General features: G+C 46.4%; 2 protein-coding genes across 12 annotated transcripts in view; both read left to right on the top strand.

Moving 5' to 3' along the window:
* Positions 1-11,025, top strand: part of LOC115504775 (selectin P) — a 40,375-nt gene extending 29,350 nt beyond the window's left edge. For 6 of the 10 annotated variants that reach the window (XM_030301918.1, XM_030301919.1, XM_030301913.1 and 3 more), the window contains 7 exons: positions 748-933; positions 2,322-2,534; positions 3,775-3,960; positions 5,168-5,287; positions 8,351-8,381; positions 9,648-9,703; positions 10,360-11,025. In XM_030301918.1, the coding sequence (XP_030157778.1) occupies positions 748-933; positions 2,322-2,534; positions 3,775-3,960; positions 5,168-5,287; positions 8,351-8,381; positions 9,648-9,702 (791 nt within the window). In that variant the 3' untranslated portion in view covers position 9,703; positions 10,360-11,025. The remainder of the gene's footprint in view (positions 1-747; positions 934-2,321; positions 2,535-3,774; positions 3,961-5,167; positions 5,288-8,350; positions 8,382-9,647; positions 9,704-10,359) is intronic. The other 4 variants (XM_030301914.1, XM_032591691.1, XM_030301915.1 and 1 more) reach the window with 3 other exon arrangements.
* A 2,126-nt stretch (positions 11,026-13,151) lies between these two features.
* Positions 13,152-22,068, top strand: part of F5 (coagulation factor V) — a 75,837-nt gene continuing 66,920 nt past the window's right edge. For both annotated transcript variants that reach the window (XM_030301911.1, XM_030301912.1), the window contains exons 1-2: positions 13,152-13,324; positions 18,334-18,425. In XM_030301911.1, the coding sequence (XP_030157771.1) occupies positions 13,167-13,324; positions 18,334-18,425 (250 nt within the window). In that variant the 5' untranslated portion in view covers positions 13,152-13,166. The remainder of the gene's footprint in view (positions 13,325-18,333; positions 18,426-22,068) is intronic.

Raw genomic sequence — 22,068 nt, 5'->3', positions numbered from 1 at the left:
AAAAACTGATGCGTTCGTAGGAGAAGCCTTTAGGCTGCGCTGATCAGGAGACGCTCTGCGGAGGCTGCATTCAGTCGGATCCTCCAGGATGGGTGGGATTTTTTTTCAATGAAAACGGAAAGAAATTCAGGGCAGCGTGAGCCAAGAACGAGAGGCAAGTCCACATGAAGTCAGTTCAGGGAATTTCCAGGGACTAATCTAGCTTAGCCAGGAGCTCTTCCGCTTTCCTGTTCTATGGAACTGTGGTATTTGAAAAAAAAAAAAAAAAAAAAAAACAGCCTGAGGATCCAAATGGAGGCAAAAGTTTAGGACAGAGGACGGTCATTGTGTTTTTAGATATGTTGAATTTGAGGAGATGGCAGGCTACCTAAGAAGAAGCGGCCTCGGGCAGGGCAGAAGTGAGTCCTGGACTGAACCCATCCAGACTGGATAGGGAGAGCCATGGGAGGCACAGGCGCAGAGAGAAAAGGATAAAACTGTGGGTTCTTCTGTGTGACTGCTTAAATCCTTGACTTCATTTTTGTCCCTTCTACCTACACTTCCCTCTGTGCGCCCGCCATCCCTCCTCCTGCCTCTGTAGTAAATGGCCTGTGTCCTATTTTTTGTGGGACACCTGCTGCCTAGCAAAACACCTGACCTAGTAGGTGCTCAATAAGTGTTTGTTCAATAGATGAATGAATGAATTCAGTGCAAAACTGGCTTCTGAGGAAACTTGAAGATTGTGACCTAATTTCTTTGACTCTCCAGCCATCAAGTGCCCAGAATTATTTGCCCCAGAGCAGGGAAGCCTGGCTTGTTCTGACACCCGCAGAGAATTCAGTGTTGGCTACACCTGCCATTTCTCCTGTAACAAGGGCTTTAAGCTGGAGGGATCTAATGATGTTGAATGCACAGCTTCCGGAAAATGGACAGCACCTCCACCAACCTGCAAAGGTAAAATACACTCACTGAGACCACTCTTCTTCTGGAAACTTCTTCAAAAGTAACAAAAGCCCATATAAGCTCTTACCACGTGACAGGTATGCGTGATTGCGTTATTATCGTGAAAGCTTTGTTTCTTGTTACGAAATATCTGTTGGGATCTAGGAAACATAGCCTATGGATTTAAGAATTTATAAGGAGTGACAGGACTTCTCACTTTTGTGAAATAAAAGATATATTGGTGCTGTTTTCTTTTTCCTTCTTTTGAGAGAGAGAGAGAGAGAGAGAGCATGTGCACACATACACACGAGCTGGGGAGGAGCAGAGGGGGAGAGAGAGAGAGAGAGAGAGAGAGAGAGAGAGAGAGAATCTTAAGCAGGCTCCCTGCCCAGCACAGAGCCCAACGCAGGGCTCGAGCTCACAACTGTGAGACCATGACCTGAGCCAAAACCTAAGCCATGACGCTTAACCGACTGAGCCATCCAGGCTCCCTGAAGTTATATTTATTCTTTTTTTGTTAAATGTTTATTTTTTGAGGTAACGCGAGAGACAGAGTGCACGTGGCAGGGGGAGTGCAGACAGAGGGAGACACAGAATCCGAAGCAGGCTCCAGGCTCCGAGCGTTCAGCACAGAGCCTGACGAGGGGCTTGAACTCACGAGCTGTGAGATCGTGACCCGAGCCGAAGTCGGACGCTTTCTCGACTGAGCCACTCAGGCGCCCCAATTCTTAAGCAGAAATTTTCTTTCGTAATTTTGGCCTCTTTTGCTCAGAGATCTTTACTGAGTCAATTGCATGTTCTCCATGTATTCATTGTGATGAGAAGTACAAGGCGTGGGGGTCACTAACCCAGTTTTTCAAATCGAGGAACTGAGAGAGAGGTCATGAGCATCTTTCTGCGACATGGAAAGTTAGCAACAAAGCCAGTGGCATCGTGCATACCTTACATTTCGTGCTGACCTTTGACCAGCAGGCAATGTCACGTCCCAATGAAGCAGCGAGGGCAGGCAATTGGCCTGTGTGTATTTCGCTTTCTACTGAATTTCTACGTTTTGGCACCAAATCTTCCTTTTCTTTCTTTCTTTTCTTTTCTTTTCTTTTCTTTTCTTTTCTTTTCTTTTCTTTTCTTTTGTCAATATTGGTAACATTGACCTCATGCCCCACACCCCGTTCTTCCTGGGGCCTAGAGCATTACCTCCCCAAGGATATTTTTCAGTATTTTTTTTTTCTCACCTGGTTTTCCATACCTGAGGTCGCCAATCTTCCTCAACTTCCTTGAGGAGCTGTCGCTAGAGCCTTCGTTGCTACAGAAAGAGTGGAAGGCGCTTACGCCACGTCAGTCTTCACCCCGTTACGCCCCGTGTGACTGGGATCTCTCTAAATGGAAATGCTTTTTCACAGCAGGTGTGGTATCAGCTCCTCTCTCAGAGGTTCGATGCCCAGCCCTCATCACTCTGGAGCAGGGAACAGTGTCCTGTAGGCATGGTCTGGGAACCTTTGGCCCGAATACCACGTGTTACTTTGGATGCCACGCTGGATTCACCCTCACGGGAGGCCGTGCTCTCAGATGCAGGCCTTCGGGACAATGGACGGCGGGAGCTCCCAAGTGCAGAGGTAATGGCAATGGGGCAGGCGGTTCGGGTGCTATCTTCCAGCTGGCGCCCACGCACAGCGTCGCACCTACCTGTTGAAATCGCATCCAGCCCCAACGACCCCTTCACGTGTTGGCTCCTCGGTGAAGTCCCCACCAATCCCGGTGAGAGGTAACCTGCCGCAGGCGTGTCGCCGCTCCCCTTGCTGTGTCACAAGCGAGTGGCCTGCTCTCGAAGACGTAAGGGAGGAAACGCTTGTAAAATGTCCAAGTGTGTGAGGACAGCAAGTTGTGAAATACTCGCTGCCGTTCCACGAATTATGTGATAGTGTGATCATGCCGTATTTTCATAGCTGGAACCTGAATGAAAAGATATGCCATGTCTGATACCTCTGGAAGAGCTGTCACCCCCTGCGGGAAGTACCGTGTCTCTCCCGTCTTTGTATTCCCCATGAAGCACAGGAACAGCGCTTTGTAAATGTCACCATTTCTCAAGAATGTTTATTTGAGTTCAACTTTATTTCCTGAGCTTTAGTTTCCTATCTACAAATTAGGGACAATAACCCGAAGTTCCCTGAAGATAAGTTTGATTTTTTTTTTTAACGTTTATTTATGTTTGAGAGAGAGAGAGATGGAGAGAGTGCAAGTGGGGGAGGAGGAGGGGGAGAGAGGGAGACACAGAATCCCAAGCAGGCTCCAGGCTCCGAGCTGTCAGCACAGAGCCCGAGGCGGGGCTCGAACCCATGAACCATGAGATCATGACCTGAGCTGAAGTCGGAGGCTCAACCGACTGAGCCACCCAGGCGCCCCTCCCTGAAGAAAAGTTTAAAGGGGGTGACATTCTCTACTTCATTCAAACTTCCAGAGGCCAGCCATGCTGAACGCTTACCAAGTGTCTCAATAAACACGTGCTGACATGCCAGCAAATTGCCCATGGCGGTAAGAATAACATTTAGAACAGCGGTGCTTTTGAGAAGCCAAATATTGAAAATAGTATTTTTGTAGGTAAGATTGATGGAACCACTAGGAGGTATTTATTGAATGCTCCCCCCTGGTTCTTCGGCTGTCATCCTCTGAGCGGACATCTCAGTGTGTGTGATCTTGGAGGAGCTGGTGTGAATGTCAGCAGTGGCTCATCTCCTTTCTGATCTTTCACATTCCTACGCCAGCTGCTGGCAACGCTAGCCAGGTCACAAATGAAACCAGAATCTCTGTTACCTTCCTTCTGAACGTTTGTTTTTCCCGCATTCCTTCTTTCTGCAGCCGTCAAGTGCTCTGAGCTGCATGTTACCGAGCCAGGCACGATGAACTGCTCCAGCCCCTGGGGAAATTTCAGCTACGGCTCAACCTGCAGCTTCCGTTGCCCAGAAGGCCAGTTACTTAATGGCTCAGCAAGAACCGCGTGCCAAGAGAATGGCCAGTGGTCAACCCCCATGCCAACCTGCCAAGGTATGGATTAGGAAGTCATTTGATAAGGAACATAACAAAATCAGCATTCCTTTTCTGTGTATTTCTTTAATTTTTTTTTCTTTCTTTAGTTTAGAGGAGAGGGCATAAGTGGGGGAGAGGGGCAGCAGGAGAGAAAGAGAGAGAGAGAGAGAGAGAGAGAGAGAGAGAGAGAATCTCAAGCAGGCTCCACACTCAGCACGGAGCCTGATGTGGGGCTTGATCTCATGACCCTGCGATCATGACCTGAGCTGAAATCAAGAATCAGATGCTCAGCCAAGGGAGCCACCCAGGTGCCCCTGGTCTGTGTATTTCCGACAGTGGTCTCACTTTCACTGGGTTTCCCCTATGTTTAATAAATATTTCACAATGAATCAAGCAGAATCTCCTTGCCTCCTGCAGAGCAGTGGGAATTAAATTCAGTGATTCTACAGACAATCCCCACTCCAGTGCGGAGCTCAGATTTGTCAGATGCACCCTCTCATGTCTTTATAACCTGTGTGTAATAAATACATCTTGAAGTTTCAGAATGTTTTTAATGGGAGGTTATTTCATGAAGATTCCTAATTAATGATCTCAGAAGAATTTTCTGTACCACATGCCTCTAAAAACACATGGATCTGTTTAAATGAAGCTTCATCTGTTTGTAAGGCTTATCTCACCCACCTTCCTTTTTCTTTTTCATTTTTTTCTCTACGGCTTGTCAGGACTACCTTTTGTTGCATAACTAAGTCTTTGATTACCAAAGAAAAAAAATTACCCATGGTTTATTTTATTTGCTTAAGTTTCTACTTCTTTAATCATTTAATTCACATTTTTTTAGATTTTTATTTTTATTTTTTGAGTATAATTTATTGTCAGATTGGTTTCCATAGAACACCCAGTGCTCATCCCAACAAGTGCCCTCCTCCCTGCCCATCACCCACTTGCCCCTCTCCCCCACCCCCTGTAATCCTTTCATCCACTTTATTAGGGCCCCTTCACCTGACTCCCTTGGAAATTATGTTTGATGTTGAAGCATTAGGAATAGAACTGGGCCCCGGTTAGCATTCTATTGCAGTAGTTTTATGGCTTCCGGATGTCTGACGCCAGGCTGTCAGCACAGGACTTGATCTCACAGCTCCGAGGCCCTTCTCGGGGCCCTTCTGGAAGAATGATGGTCTTCTGCACAACATGCTTCTCATGCCCCGCGTGTATGTTTGTTTTGCAGCAGGGCCGCTGACTATCCAGGAAGCCCTGACTTACTTTGGCGGGGCAGTGGCTTCTACAATAGGTTTGGTGACGTGTGGGACCCTCCTGGCTCTCCTAAGAAAGCGTTTCAGGCAAAAAGGTAAATAGGAAAGAGTCTTCTCCTTCTTTTTTTCTTTAGTGTCACGAGGGAGGGGCCATGAAACCATAGCGTCAGGAGTTCATGTTTGAAAACATGTTTGCGTTCAAAGGAAACAAGCCCAAGAGAAGTTATCTTGGGAACTGACCTCGCATCAGAATCACCTTTATAAAAAAATTACAAGGGCGCCCGGGTGGCTCAGTCGGTTGGGCATCCGACTTCGGCTAGGGTCATGATCTCACCATCCATGAGTTCGACCCCCGCGTCGGGCTCTGGGCTGACAGCTCGGAGCCCGGATCCTGCTTCTGATTCTGTGTCTCCCTCTCTCTCTGCCCCTCCCCTGCTCACGCTCTGTCTCTCTCTGTCTCAAAAAAATAAATAAAAACATTTTTAAAAATTTTTAAAAATATAGATCCTTATAAAGAGAGATCTGGAAATTGGTCTGGAAAACTGAATTTCTCAAAAACCCTCCCCTCCAAATTCTGATGATGCCCCTTGGCCCATTGGCATTTGGAGGCCTCAGGTCTAGGTAACCTTAGTTACCACCAAGACCAACTGGAAAGGACCGTGCTTCCCTCCTCATCTTTCTTTCATGCAATAGTCATTTATTGGCCGGCAGTGCTCGGTAGTGGGACCCAGGGTAATGGCCATGATGTTAAAGACTGTGCAAGCCCAGTAGGGAGACGGATAAGTGAAATCTAAGCTAATGCTGAAGTAGTACCTGTGTGAGGCCAAAACACGCCCTGGATATGACTGGAACACAAAAGAGAGGTGTCCCAACCGAACTGATAGGTCTGCAAAGGCTCCTTTAAGCTCTACCTTGGAAGAATAAGAAGGATTTCCCTAAAGGGAAATAAATGGGAATAGAGTTCCAGCAGAGAGAATGGTGTGTGGAAAGACCTGAAAGGGGTAAGTGGACAGGCAAGCGCTACGTTCAGCATTTTGGTGCCTCTGAACCAAAAATGCTGTGGAGGAAGCGAGAGATAGAGCCGGAGGCGTGGAGGGTAGCTGCTCAGTCATGATCTGGGGTGGCACACTGAGAGATCTGTACGTTCTCCTGAAAACTTGCGGGGCTGATGCAGGATGGAAGCAGGGAAGTGACCCAATGGATGAAGATGCTCTATGAGGGAGGCTGTGTTTATCAGACTGTTCATCAAATAGGAGCTCTAGGGGAGCCTGGGTGGCCCAGTTGGTTAAGCGTCCAACTTCAGCTCAGGTCATGATCTCATGGTTCGTGGGTTCGAGCCCTACATCAGGCTCTGCACTGACCATGCGGAGCCTGCTTGGGATTCTCTCTCTCCTCTCTCTCTGCTCCCCCCCTGCCAAATAAACTAAAAAAAAAAAAGGAGGAAAGGAAAGGAAAGGAAAGGAAAGGAAAGGAAAGGAAAGGAAAGGAAAGGAAAGGAAAAAAAAAGAGCTTGGCTTAGGATGAAAGAAGGGAACCATCTCTTATGGATTAAAACCTTCTTTCTTTGTCTGGTCCGGATGCTCAGTCATGAGTTCAGAAACCTCTCTTCACACACTAATGGGGCTCTTCATCATTTCTCATGGAAGGTAACAAGGGGCATCAGAGGGGTCAGGAATGCTCAAATGCAGGTGACTGAGAGTGGCTGTCATACCTGATGGAGCTCTCATGGAATTGACTTTCAGCTCTGATCATTAACTGCTCTAGGGCAGACCCTCTTGTTCTGCACTTGTAAGATCTCTCCATTCACAGAATCACCATCACATTGAGGCTGGTGTTCTAAAGTTCCTTCACATACTCTCCTGTGGATGGGTGAGTAGGACGATAGACAAAGAAAGAGCGTCAGTCTGCTTAAAGAGCTGCCACCAGTCCCTCTGGGCGACATTTCTGTTTCTTTAACCAAATCCAGAAGGCAGAAGCAAGAGTTCCTAAGACCTAGAACCTATTCTCCATAACCATGTAGGAATCACATTATTCCTGCCTTCCCTGCCCCCCCCCCAGTTCTTTCTTTAGATTTGAGACGTTGCCAAAGAACCCTCCAGACCATGATGAGAGACCGGCAGCCGCCCATCCTCCAATATCTTTAATAATAGATAAATCTGGGGCACCTGGGTAGCTCCGTTGGTCAGGTCATGATCTTACAGTCATGAGATCAAGCCCTGCACTGACAGCGTAGAGTCTGCTTGGGATTCTTTCTCTCCCTCTTTCTCTGCCCCTCCCCTGTTTGTGTGAGTGCTCTCTCTCTCTCTTTCTCTCTCTCTCTCAAAATAAATAAATAAACTTTTAAAAATAAAAATAAATAAATTCATTTGTGAGGATGGGGAATTTTCCTTGACCCACTGCAATGTGATTTTAACTTTATAGGACTCTATGGTCAAATAATAGGAAAATGCTGCGTACTCTGTTCCTCTCCTGCAAATTCAAAATTCACATTCATTATTGCATTGAAGGCTCAATAGTGCCCTGTAATAAATATACTTGTTGCCCTTCATTTGGCTTAGTGTTTTCTAAATTTATTTAGCCATAAGATGCTTTCCCCTTTTATCTCTCCACGGGACGATGGGTAGGCCGGCTGCCATACTTAAAGTTTCCACTCTGTGAGCCCATTGTTTGGATTAAGACAGGAGGCCCTGGTCACCCATGTTACCAGAGAAAGAAAACAGCCTTTGTTATGTGGGTATGGATTTGTTTACACAATCAGCTTCCCAACTAGTGGCTGGGGGAGTGTGACACAGGTTGCAATGACAGGGGACCTCAAGTGCCAAACAAATGGGTTTCAAGAACCAGCGATCTCAATGTCAACAGCAACCAAAAACAGCCGAGAGGCTGACGGCAAGGACCAGAGGACAAAGAAGAGGTTGTCACTGAAAAGCAAGAGAGGAAACATGAGTGGAGTGTGGATTACATACTGTCAAATGTTTTCATTCAGCCCCACACGGGTCCCGATGCACAGCTTGTTCCCAGTGCACCCCTGATAATGAGCCTGTGTGAAAATCAGTAACAGACTTTCCCCAATGACTCTTACCACTGATGACCTTTCTCGTTCATCTAGTTTTTTTTTCCCTTTAAACCAATCATTTGTGTCTTCTTGCTTATTCCAGATGATGGAGAAAGCCCCTTGAACCCTCAAAGGTAAGAGAGACATGTTGCGTGGTTGAGTAAATTTTTCTAGTTTGACTTTGTAACTCACTGTGATATATCAGAATGACTGTACATAATGTCCCCCTTTTGCAACAAAACTTTTGCAAAATCCCCCTTACTAATTCTCAAGTCAAATACACAGATAATATATCCTAACTACACACAGTGTTTTTAAAAAAAAACAGTGATTTACTCATTGTAAAGTAAAGGAGAAATGAAAGGGAAAGTGATACATGATAGAAATAAAACGCTAAAGCCGAGGGACTACTCTAGTGGATGTGATGAGGCTTGCACCTTTGGGTCAACAGCCGTAAAGACCAACAGTCAGTGACCAACAGTTTTTAGTGACTCAAACAGCATCAGAGGCATTGCCAACACCAACCTGATTTTTTTTTTTAATGATGAATGACTCTGGTAAAGGATTGGAAAACCTGTTATAACCTTCTCTCAATTCACATGGCAATTGTAATTTAAAAGACACAAAAAATACGCTATTATATTTAAAGCAAGATAAGTTCTAGACTCAGAGGTTATTCACCCACAGGAATATTGAGTAGATATCCTAAAACTGTATGGAGTGAAGGATAAATCTTTTGCATCATATGCCTATTAGGCTATCCAGTGCCCCTGGCCCTTTCCCCCACTAAATGTCAGTAGAACTCTTGATCATTGTGAAAATTAAAACAAACAAACAAACATAGGGGGAAGTACTACCATGCTTTGATAACTATTGCCAGATGATCAGATATCAAGCCTGGGTATTTTCTAAGGATTTCTTCTCCCCAGGAAGAGGCATAGCGGGTACTCAGTACCTACAGCTCAACAATAACTTAACGGGGGTGTACGTGCAACGCAAATTGCCCAGAGCTGTTAAACGGCATCTCCAAAATATTGCAGGAATTTAATTTTGTTACCATTTTTTTTTAATGCTTATTTATTTTTGAGAGAGACAGAGACAGAACGCGAGTGGGTTAGGGGCAGAGAGAGAGGGAGACACAGAATCGGAAGCAGGCTCCAGGCTCGGAGCCGTCAGCCCAGAGCCCAACTGGGGGCTCGAACTCACGAGCTGTGAAATCATGACCTGAGCTGAAGTCAGACACTCAACCAACTGAGCCACCCAGGAACCCCAGTTTTGTTAGCGTTTCAAAGCAGAATTCCGGGGTCGGGTGTTCATGCATGATGTCTCAGGAACTCTGTGCTGCGCCGTCATCAAGGCCCCAGCACCACATGGCAAATCTTTGTGTTTCTGTCCTTTAGCCACCTAGGAACATACGGAGTTTTCACAAACGCTGCATTTGACCCAAGCCCTTAAGGTAAGTCACCCGTGAAGATATTTTTGAAGTAAGTGGGGGGAAGAGAAAGAATACTAAAACTTGACTTTTTAGTATATAATCATGAGTTACATTTTAAGCATGTATTAAATTTTTAAGCCTTGAAGGAAATTGCGTTGGCAGCAGGGGACAGGGTACGTCAGTAGAGTGACAATAGAAAGTAAGTTTATGCGAGGATTCCCATTTCCTCTGGGATAGAAATGCTCTAATAAGACATAACTTCTTTCAGGATGTGTGACATTCCCATTAATGGCCGCTCGGTGGTATTAACAACACTGCGGACCTAAATTTCATACATTAAAAACAAACCAAGAAACAAACAAACAGAAAAAACACCGCGGCCTTGCTTGATGACCACAAGTCACACTCCTGGAAACATTCTACCAGCTTTCATGCAGCCAATCCCCTATGTGACCTGCTGGAACACAAAAATAATTGGTTACTTTCTCTGTCCCCCAAAGCTCAGTATGAGTGGTTGGGTTTCCTAAGGAAAGGAGCCTAGATGGCAGATTATCTAGAATCTAGAAAGAGCTTATGTTGATCCTCGGGGACAGAAATGCTAAGAGCTAGCTAGCTAGCTTGCTTGCTTGCTTTGAAGGAACATGTAATTATTTCAATTTCTTTCGTCTCATTTTCAGAGACCTGTCCTCCTGGGTCACCTCACTCAACCTCCATAGGATCCTATTTTTGAACATCAGGCTTCCTGCCAGACTGGGCTGTAACTGTGGCATATTTGCTGCAGCTTTCTGGAAATACTTGTAAAAAAAAAAAAAAGGCATGAAGTTTCCTGTAGATTAGTCCTGAATGACAGCAGAAGGATTGTGCCACAAGCCCGAACTCTCCACCCACCCTTCCTGCTTCACCTCTTCCTTAAGCCTCGGCAGCCAGGACTGGATGCCTGCAGTGGTCTGTGGGTTTTGCCCAGCTGTCCCTTTCTTGAAAGACTCATTAGCCAGAGACTGAAGCATCTGACTTACCAGAAGACCAGACTGTGGAAACATAAAAAATGCCTCTATTTTTGGATTTGAGGAAGGCATACTCTACTTTGTTGGGAGGCAGGTGGTGTCTGTGACTTGAGGGGACTTCTAGAAGATCTTCTGGGGTCTCCAGTGCTTGCCCTTCATGAAGCTTATCACACCCTGGCTGCAAGCCTTCCAAGAAGCCTCTGGTTGGCACCAGAGGGTGCAGAAGACCGAGAATCAAGACAGGAAGGCACGTGTCGCCTTCCCTCCACCGGTCAGTCCGCCCGAAAGGACCTCAAGACCAAAATTCAAATGTGCAATTAAAAGGATTCTTCCCAAATACCACGCTCTATTATTTGACGTTTTGTTCAATAAGGTCTGTGTACATCATTTTGTTTACATCAATGTAATGCATAATTACTGCTGTCCCAATGGTAGATTGACCCTTCACTCAGTCGGCAAATATATACCACACCACCCCCCCCAACACACAAAATCAGAGAAGAAAACAAAGTCAGGAAATCAGAGAGGCAGAAAAAAATCTTTATCACCTGAACGTTCTGTAAGAAAGAACAGATGTTCTTTATTAAACCACATGTTTAATGCATAGGTTGTTGAAAGTTACACAGTAGTTATCTGGAACTGATGCCAAAAAATAGCCAAACGGGACAGTTGCCTTGTCTCTGTGAGGCAGTAAACGTGTCATGCAGAACAAACAACACGTGGGTGCATATGCAAATAAAAATGGCAAAACCGTCTAGCTAAAGGGTTACAGTAACTTTGCAAGAGCTTCAGTGGTAACCTTGGCGGATTTAGGGACTCGCTGCTCTTAAAAAGCTTCTCATATTTGTCGACAGCATCTCTGACTGCTTATCTTAGGCCAATCACTGGGCTGGGTGTTGCAGGACGGTGGCCACCGGCCCTGTGTCCAGAGTCAGAATCTGCCATTTGTAAAAGCTCCTCTGGGGAATTCTGATGGTGGACCGGCTTTCAAACCACTGCTGTCACAGATACAGAAGAGTAAGGCCCTGTTCCTGCTCTAACAGCTGGTCACCTAATTGGGGAAACGATAGACATCCCGGCAAAGTAACAGAGGGCGAGCAATACGAGTGTTTTGTTTGAATACTGCTGTAGGAGCTCATAAAGTGGGAAAGGCAACTTGAGTCCAGAAGGAGACTCGGGAGATACTCCTACCGGGAGATGGGTAGGACTCCATTTGAACTCAACCAGTGGGCAGCAAAGACGAAGAGATGGGCATTGTAAGTTGGCAGAGTAGTATCAGCAAAGCAGCAGACAGAAGCCTGCGTGGAGGGAGAGTGAAGCCCGGAGGGGGCCCGACGTCACGTGACATCACCTCGTGCGAGGTGCCCCATTACAAGGTATCCAATCTACCGAGACAAACCGTTGAGACAGAAGCTTGGAGGCCCGCAGGTTCGGGGAACCTCGGACAGCGATAGTGATGCTTCGGACAACCTAAGCCTCCGATTTTCTAGCGAGGGCAAAATAAGATCTTAAGGCCCTGTGAAACAGCCCAGTGCTCGGGGAGACACAGGGGGGGGCCCTGCCCCGGGAAAAAACACAATCGGAGTAATACGCGTGTGCGGGCTCCTCTCAGCTGCGGGCGAATCGGGCACCTCACAGTATTCTTTTATCTTGCTAACAATTGCATCGGGGGAAAGACTCTCATCCCCCTCTTGGGCCGATGTTAAAACCGAGCTCTAAAGAGGTTGCGTCGCCGACCCAAGCCAGCACGGCGCGGGGAGTGGGACTGAGGTCTGCTCTGCTGGTTGCCTCTGCGGTGCTGCCTCCGTGGCCTCGGGCCCTCCTCCGGCCAGAGCTGGGCGCGGGCAGCAGCAGTCAGTGCGGTGGTCCAGGCCTGCCGGCCCCGTGCCCGGGCTCAGGCCCCCGCTTCCTCCCCTGCAATTGCAAGGTGTCCCTGTGCCCCTACCACAGCAGAATACCCTTTCCCCCAGATCGGGAGACCGACGCGGCTAGGGGCGTGCGGTGACGCCGCCCTGGGAACTGCAGAGGGCGTAGCAGGTGTGGACGTTTTCGCGGTGGGTGGCGAGGGGCAGCGGGCTCAGCAGGTGCAAGGGCCGGACCGCTTTTGCCCGCGGCTCGTTAACCCCTGGGCCCCGCCCCGCCCGCGGGGCCCTCCATTTCTGCCCTTCTCTCCACCTGCGGTAAAACATTCACCAACCCCTCGCCCTGCCTCCTCCCTCCCGTCCCCGCGGGCGCGGACCCAGCCAACCCCCTTTGGCCTGGAGGGGCGCTAGGAGGGGAGGACGGCTGGAAGCCGCGGCGGCCTCGGCGCCCCGGCCGAAGGGCGGGAGGACACCGCCACCCGCAGCCTCCCGGGGCGCATTGCAGCCGCGACGGCGGACCGGCCTGCTGCGCGGGGCGCGACCGGCGACGGACGCGAGCGCGGCCCAGGTCCCCGGCTGGCGGCGGCGGCGGCGGCGCGCGGGAGCGGGGAAGCAGCCATGGCCCCCGGCTGCCCGCGCCTCTGGGTCCTGGTGGTCCTGGGCGCCGGCTGCGCAGGCTGGGGGCGCCCGGGAGCCGAGGCGGCGCGGCTGAGGCAGTTCTACGTGGCCGCGCAGGGCATCCGCTGGGACTACCGCCCCGAGCCCGCAGACCCGAGGTGAGGCGGCTGTGGTGGCCGGTGGGCTCCCCCCCGGGGAGCATCGAGTTACCTCTTGTAGGGAGCTTTTCCTTTGCAATCGCGGGGCTTGCGCAGCAAAACAGAGCGGGAAAAACAAAAAAGCAAAAAACCTTATCGCTAAGTTTGGAAACAGAATTGCCAGTTTTGCTTCTAGCGGGGCAGCGTATCCACGATGCAGTGTGTGTCCTTCCGAGGTTATCGGAGACACAGGTGCCGCTTTCAAGAGTTGGTGAATACAGTTTCGTTAGAGCGGCTCATTGGGGGTTGAGTGCGGTGATGGATGCAGAAGCGCCTCATTCGCCCTTCCTGCGAAGTCCCAGGCCAGAATTTTGGAAGGCTCGTGTTTTTCTAGAACGTCTAGTTACATATTATTTATTTCGTCCTCCACATGGCTTCCTCTTGTAAAACTACAGATGCACGCTTTGGCCTTCATTACAAGCAGAGTGTCCGATCGCGGTCGCCAAATTGCCACAATTTTGTTGTGTTCTTACAAATGACTTTCAAACCATCATCGGTCGGTAATTTTGCAACATGTTTGTTCCTTTACCTTGTCTTCCGCGTCATGTGGCTCGTTTTATTCACATTCTTAGTCCCTGGGATAAAGTCTACCCCGGGCTATTTTGGAAGGGTCCCTGTTAACAGACATACGTAACGAAAAGGTGGCTGAAATAAGAAAACTCTATCTTTGAATTGCAAACTATTTTTCCTAATTGAAAGGTTAAAAAAAATAAGACTTCCCAGCAATGAAACAAATTATAGGACCTACTCACTATTTCCAGTTATATTTTTATACTTTTTAATGGTAAACCTCTCAGTGTGACTCAAGTTTTTTTTTTAACTTAACATCACAGTTTATGTGATTGTGAAAGACATGTTCCTCTTTTACAATTACAAAACCAAAGCAATCTGCCAAAAAATAATGTAATATTTCAAGAGTCTTGTAGCGTATAGCATTAGATCCTTCAAAGAATCGCTTTGTAACTGGGTTATTTTGGAGGGTACTACATACTATCTTGGTCTTGTAATAAGAAGAAATCCTTATTCAAAAAATGTATTTTATTTTTTTTTATTTTTTTTCAACGTTTTTTATTTATTTTTGGGACAGAGAGAGACAGAGCATGAACGGGGGAGGGGCAGAGAGAGAGGGAGACACAGAATTGGAAACAGGCTCCAGGCTCCGAGCCATCAGCCCAGAGCCCGACGCGGGGCTCGAACTCACGGAGCGCGAGATCGTGACCTGGCTGAAGTCGGACGCTCAACCGACTGCGCCACCCAGGCGCCCCAAAAAAATGTATTTTAAATATTGTCTTTCAAGTCGATGATCTATCTAGATCGCACCCACAGTCTTAGGGAACCGCCAGAAACCCCGAAGAAAATAACAGGCTCCCCAACATTAATCTCTCTTGCTCGTGGGCAGACAGTAACAGCTTGCTGCCTTCGCGGGGGCACCCCGTGCTTGTGCTTGGAAGTTTGTTCTTCCTTCTGTAGTTGACTCCGAAAATGACAAGCAGAACCGCACAGGGCAAAAGCCTGAGTCACATGGTGAGCCCACAGGGCACCATGACTGGTTATCCAATCCCCTCACCCTGTGGTTGAGTTTCCAGAATTCGCGTAAGAGTCATAACCCTGGTGCCAATTATTGCGCCCAGACCATGGAATGATAACCTAGGCCAACTGTCAATATTTTTGAACCTCAAATCATGTCATTTCTCTCTCTGGCACTTTCTAGTGAAAAATCTAACCCGTATATCTGGCTGCTTAAACTCAGAGCTTGTGCTCAAGTGGCCTGCACCCGCAGCTGAATGGCACTCACTTTAAGGAGATCGGTCTAGACAATTCCATTCTTTGCCAAAGTGTATTTTAGCACAAAGCAAAGATCTCCCTTCTTACTTCATCCAGTATTAGCAGGAGAATGCCTTTGAGAGGTGACATATATCCATTATTCTTGTTTGAAGTCTGAAGTAAATGTTTTTGAAAATTTCCCTAAGGAAACTTGTTCAGTCACTTACGTGTATGTAGGTAACAGGTATTGAAAACGAAAACATATATTCTTTTCCCCTCTAGGGTTCTAGCTTTATATGATTCTTATTATGATCAAATCAGTTTTAGAGAATCCTCATAAATGAAAAATTCATCATGCCTGTTGTTGGAAATCCTATTATTTTCAGCTTTCTACTTAGATTATTTTTGAACAGCAATTCAGTTGTTCGAAATCAAAACAGATATACCTCAGGATGTACACACAATATATACAGTGAAATATGGTAGAAAATATACCCTTATTGAACAAAAATTAAAATACACACCCCACACAAAAGTCTGATTCTGCTTAGTAAAGCTTTTATGCCATCATCCGTGGTCATGTATTTCAAGATCGGGGGTGGGGGAGGGGAGGGTTGTTTTCGACTGTACTAAAGATTAAATAAATATAAATGGATTCCCACATGAGGGACACAGCTACCATATGGAATCTTAAGATTCTTGGGTTCTAAGAACTCTCAGAGGTAATTTTGTTCATTTTTAACATCGATGTTTGACCTTCTACTCCCCCGCAACCCTAAGCACCAATCCCACCCCCCAAGTGGTTGTCTAGTTTCTACTGAACGCTTTCAGCGACTGAGAACCCAGCACCTTGAATAGCTAACTACTCATTTCCAAAACACTTTACTCCTACTTCCTTAAATTCTGGCCCCAAACATTAACACAATTCTTATATCCCACATTTTAAAAAGTTTAAGAATTACTGCAATTAACGATTTTTCTGCTTCGTAGGAAAACGTGGAGACTAAAAACCAACTTATATTACCTCTTAAAAATATGACTAGTTAGCACGAATTGGATATTTACAACGCACTGGCTCCAGGCCCTTTGCAGGTAGCCGTTTATGTAATACTTGTAACAGCCCCTTGAAGATTTTACTATTATTCTCATCTCACACTTGTAGAAACTGAGGCACAAATGGATTAAGTACATTGTTCAAGGTTAGACAGCTAATAAGGGGTAGACACGGGATTCAACCCCAGACACTGAGTCCACAACGTGTTGTCTTAACCACTGCACTATATAGACACTGCAGCAAAGGTGGTGAGTATCCCATTCTGTGAGGCTCTGATTTTAGGGGGGGGCCACCCTGTCTGGATTAGGAAGCCTCACGAAGCCAGTTTGTTGAACGGGTTTAGACAGTTTTGAGAAATTTCCCCCAACTACCTTCCCGTTTACTTTCATCTGGAAGACCGCAGTAGGAACGCTGTGCCCAGCTTTAGCGATGCCGAAGGAAAAAAGGCCAGAAGCAAGCTCAGTGCTCTCCCTGACTCCCCTTCTGTGATACTTTACCATGAATACAGGGGTTTCACCTCTTGGAGTCTTGGCTCTGCCACTTTTCCATTGATCCTCGTCGGGACAAGTTACTCAACATTTTCTGAGACGTGGGTTTTTCATTTGTTTGTTTCCAGGGTGAATCCCCAGGGCTTTTACTCCATTAGCCCATCTCCAACTTCTCAGCTAGAAATAGGGTCCACCAAATCAGTGGTTTTTTTGCCATGTTCCTCAGGTAATTTACATATGTATTTGATTCATCAGTTAAGGAATTGCCCATGTATTTATTCATAGAGGATTTGGTTGTGGGTTTAGTCATTTAAAATCTAAGCCTAACGTTTGGGTTCACACGATGATCTTAGGTCCTTTTTTAGAAAATGGATTCTGGGGCGCCTGGGTGGCTCAGTCGGTTGAGCATCTGACTTCAGCTCAGGTCGTGATCTCGTGGTTCATGGGTTCGAGCCTCGCATTGGGCTCTGTGCTGACAGCTCGGAGCCTGGAGCCTGCTTCGGATTCTGTGTCTCCCTCTCTCTCTGTTCCTCCCGTGCTCTCTCTCTCTCTCTCTCTCTCAAAAATGAATAAAGATTGATGGGGGGTGGGAGGGAGGGGAGGGTGGGTGATGGGTATTGAGGAGGGCACCTTTTGGGATGAGCACTGGGTGTTGTATGGAAACCAATTTGTCAATAAATTTCATATATATAAAAAAAATAAAAAATAAAAAATAAAAAAAAAATATGCTCAATATCAGTAATGATCAGGGATGTACAAATCAAAACCACAAGGAGATGTTACTTATAAATATGTTAATCAGGTAGGTTTCATGTGAAGTATCTTTTCTGAAGTGAAATAATACAATACAATAAAAAAAGATATCACTCAGTTTTTTAAATTTTAGGTAGGATAATGGCATTGTGGTTATATTTCAAAAAAGAATCCGTATATTTGGAGATTACAGTGTGGACATTTATAGGTTAAATTCTAAAATGTATGGGTTTGCTGCAAAGTGATCTGGAGGGAGAGAGACGTAGACAATGTAGAGGGGAAATGAGATGGTCCAAACTGAACCTGCTAAAGCTGCGTGCCGGCATATGGAACATCACTGTTGCATCCTCTCTACTTAAATAAATAAATACACACACACACACATGCACATAAATATATAATGTTTTATAAACTATTCCATATTTTAAGTTATATGATATATTTCATGTATTTTATTTTAAAAAAATAATACAAAATTGCATATAAAATAATATGTTGCTATATAAAATATTCAAAATATAAATATTAAATTATATATAAAAATATGCATGAAAGTTGCAAAATAAAAGTTTTTCTAATGAATAGTATTCATCTCAAAAAAAAAAAACAAAAATGAATAAAGATTAAACAAAAAAAGAAAAAAAAAAGAAAATGGATTTTGAGTACATTAGTTAAGGCAGACTCAATTTGGGAAAGAACAGTTATTTCAACAGAATATTCTTAAAGAGATCAATAATTGTTTTATTAACTTCACGTATTATTCATGTTTATAAAATCTCGGGTTTCTGAAACACAATTGAAATACTGGTATTCCTACCACATATCTGAGGACATGAGAAAGCCATCTGTCTTGTGATGAGATATAGATGTCTTATATGCCTCTCAAATTAATTTTTGTATTTTATTTCTAGTTCGAATCCTTTTGCAACTTCCTTTCAGAAAATTGTCTACAGAGAGTATGAACCATATTTTCAGAAAGAAAAACCACGATCCAAAATTTCAGGTAAGCCTGAAGTATACTATTTAATTTTGAAGATAAACCTCTACGAATAATTTGATATTCATATATATGTAAACCGTCTATTTGGCACCATCTTTGTAGAAATGCATGCTTTGGTTGTTTTTAACCAGTTCAGGCTACAGAATGTGTGGGTCCAAGTGCAAAGAGAAAATGTGGGGCCCCTGGTTCATATTTTTGAGAATTTCAAGGCAGGGGGCCCTTCTTGCCCATGAGGTGACATGGCCAGGAAGCTGGCTGTTTTTGACATTGATCAAAAAGCTCGACAAAACTTTGAAGTGTTTGAACTTTTAAGTTTATTCACGCGTTGAACAGACTACTGTTGAGCACCCACGATGGGCTGGGCATTGAAGCAGGCGGTAGTGGACAAGACAGAACCTTACTTTGTCTTTCTTATCCTTGAGTGTGGATGAACCTTAACAAATAATCCGGTGCCTCCGTCTGGGTCCCTAGACTCACTCAAAGGAACCATATATGGCTGATTCTTTTGCATCGGTTTTCCCATCTCTTCTCCTGTTTTATTTATGGTGTGAGATGTACAACAGCTATCAGTTTCAAAGAGAAATCTCTCCTTTTCCCTCCTCTCTTCTTTAGTCAAGGCAAGTGGGTTGAGTGGGTTTTTGGGACCTTGAATATGGTACTATATTCCGCAGGAATGATAGAGGCCGTGAAGAGAGAACTTCCTCCAGCTGGGCCCCCTGGTCAATAATTCCCTCATCCTCCCACACTAACCAGCTGAAGAGGGTCAACTTTCCCAAACTCCTCCTTCTGTCTCTCCGTGCAAACCGTTCTGTCCTGCCTCCTCTGACCGCCCTTTACCTTCAGTCTTCCCTTGGCTGGAGCCTGCCCTTCAGTCACAAATCAACAATTTTGGAGTCTTACAAACAAGAATACAGTGACTTAAAATACCTAAGGGCTCAGGGGAAGAATCCAGTGGAAAAAGGGAAGATAACAATATCTGAGAGAGAATAATTGCTGGAACCAGATTCAGAGGAAACAGGAAGTGAGGGGATTCAAAGCTTGGGCCGAATTAGCCGGAGACAGATGAGATACTACCTTCACGGGGGCTGGCGAGGCAACAGACGATAAGGTTACCAATAAAATCAAGTTTGTAGTTGAGGGCAGAAAGCTCAAGGATCTCCCGTCCTCTGTCACAGAGTCTATTCACTTTCATAGCTCTGGCTCCACGCTTTGTACGTACGACAGATACTTCAGAACTATTTAATTAAATTAAATTGTAGGTGGGTGAGGGGAAAATGAGCTGGGAAACATATTCATTAGGCCTGGAGAGAAGAAGAACTGGGCAGGTGTTTAGAGCCTTGCCTTGTGTGGCTTTTGCCAAGTGACTGAATTGAATCTCTGGTCGTGTAAGCCACTGTGCTGAGTGATGGAAAGGCCAGTGCCAGCCTGGAGACTCTCTTTTAGCCACGAAGGAGTCATTGATAGGTTTTGGAGAGGAGAGTGCTGTGATCAAAATCCTTTGAGATGATTAACTTTTGAGGCCATTTCCTGATTCAACCTCATTAATTAGAAGTAGACCTTAATCAGGGTGCCTGGGTGACTCGGTACTTTAAGCGTCCAACTCTTGATTTGAGCTCAGGTCTTGATCTCACGGTTCGTGGGATCGAGCCCAGAGTGGGGCTTTGTGCTGACAGCGTGGAGCTTGGGATTCTCTCTCTCCCTCTCTCTCTGCCCCTCCCCCCATCTAAAACTAAATAAATAAACAAACTTAAAAATAAAAGTAGACCTGATCATTAATTTATGTGTAAGCCCTGTGCACTTACAACATCACCTCTCTGTCAACCCCAGTATTTCTCATTACGCATTTGTTTTATGTGAATTCTGAGGCATTTTAACACCCGTTTTAAAAGGAGCTCCTTCCTGAACTCCCCAAGTCACTTAACGATGAACCCCTGAAGGGCAAGGGTAGTATTTTATTCACTGGATCTCTACAGTAGCTGATAGAGTGGGGCAAATTTGGGGTAAAGGAAAAGCCTGAGAAGCTCTGGGTTTAAATACTACCATTGACTATGTGACCTGCCCCGTCCCCCAGCCTGGTCCTGTGTCATTGGTACCTTTTCCCTGTTTCCTCCTCCACCCATCTGGCGGGTACGATTCTAGCCGAACCTGGAGCCAGTCATGTGCCACTTGTGCAGCATGAGCCCAGGAGTCATTCGAATTGTGGGTGGGGGCTAGGCTGTAGGACCAGAGGTCTGAAGGTGCCTGTCCAGCGAGGTTTGAGGACCCCCGGACAGGTGGAGGGGCCAGTCTCATTTTCGGGAATCCTGTCTGGGGCTTGAAAATGGTTAGTTTTGACTCCGAATTTTTTCCAGGAGGATTAAGAAATGTTTGCCCCTTTGGGGCGCCTGGGTGGCACAGTCAGTTAAGCGTCCGACTTCAGCCAGGTCACGATCTCACAGTCCATGAGTTCGAGCCCCGCGTCAGGCTCTGGGCCGATGGCTCAGAGCCTGGAGCCTGTTTCCGATTCTGTGTCTCCCTCTCTCTCTGCGCCTCCCCCGTTCATGCTCTGTCTCTCTCTGTCCCAAAGATAAATAAACGTTGAAAAAAAAAATTAAAAAAAAAAAAAAAGAAATGTTTGCCCCTGAAGGGGCTTTAAAATAACCCCACAACGGGCTTTCCTATTTTCTGTAGTGCGTTGTTCACCTTGAGAGCAGGGGGCTGGGTTAGCTGGCTTCATAGCCAGCTAATAGTTTTCAAGTCCAAAACCATTTGGTACATGCTGTGCTACCTTCTTGGGACCACAAGATAGGCGGCTCCTTCCCCCCACCTCACTGTCGGCCACTGAGGAGAGGGTGGGATGGGTCTCGGCCGACGGAGGAGCTGAACGGCGGCTCAGACAACGTCCAGGCCTGTGTTTGCCCACGTGCGGGGAGGTATTTGGGGTGCACTTACGAACACATCGCTTTGTTTTGCCTTAATTCCGAAGAAACCGAAAGGGAGGCAAATAAACATTCCACATCACTCACTGCAGCAAGAGGTCTTATTAGGTTAAATAACTTAGAAGACTTATCCTGGGCACCGGGCGTTTGCAGCCCCATGATGCCGACAGACAAGTCGCCAGGGTGAGGCTCCCATGGCAACGAAACCGGTGCACGCTGTGATACCATAGCCCTCTTGTGGGCTCCGGGGCATCCCAGCGGGTGGGAATAGCCAGTGGGGGCTTCTGTCGGCAGCTAGGACGGAGGGCAGCAGCCAGAAGAGAGAGGTCAGCCAGTGGAGCCAGATGTGGCCAGGAGTCAGAAATGGTGTAGACACTGGAACCACTTCAGGAAAGGGGGGCTTCTGAACCCGCTCTGTGCGAGGTGGGAGAGAAAGGTTCAAGAGTCCGGAGATTTGAGTTCTCACCCCAGCAGTGCCACCCAGTGACTGACCTTGAGCAAGCCACCCTCCCTGCCCCCATGTCCTGGGCTTTGTCACTGTCTCCAAAACGAGGATTGAACCACGTGACCTCACTGGCCCTGTGCAGAGCTAACACAAAAACAAACAAAAAGCTTCAGGCACATGATCAGCATAAAGTCTAGCACCGGGAGCTCAGCGAGAGGAATAAGAAAACTGGGTCCTGGGGCAGCTGGGTGGCTCAGTCCGTTAAGCTCCCGAGTTTGGCTCC

Source organism: Lynx canadensis, chromosome F1, assembly GCF_007474595.2.
Source record: "Lynx canadensis isolate LIC74 chromosome F1, mLynCan4.pri.v2, whole genome shotgun sequence".
Classification (NCBI taxonomy): domain Eukaryota; kingdom Metazoa; phylum Chordata; class Mammalia; order Carnivora; family Felidae; genus Lynx; species Lynx canadensis.
This window is presented reverse-complemented; position numbering and strand designations above follow the sequence as displayed.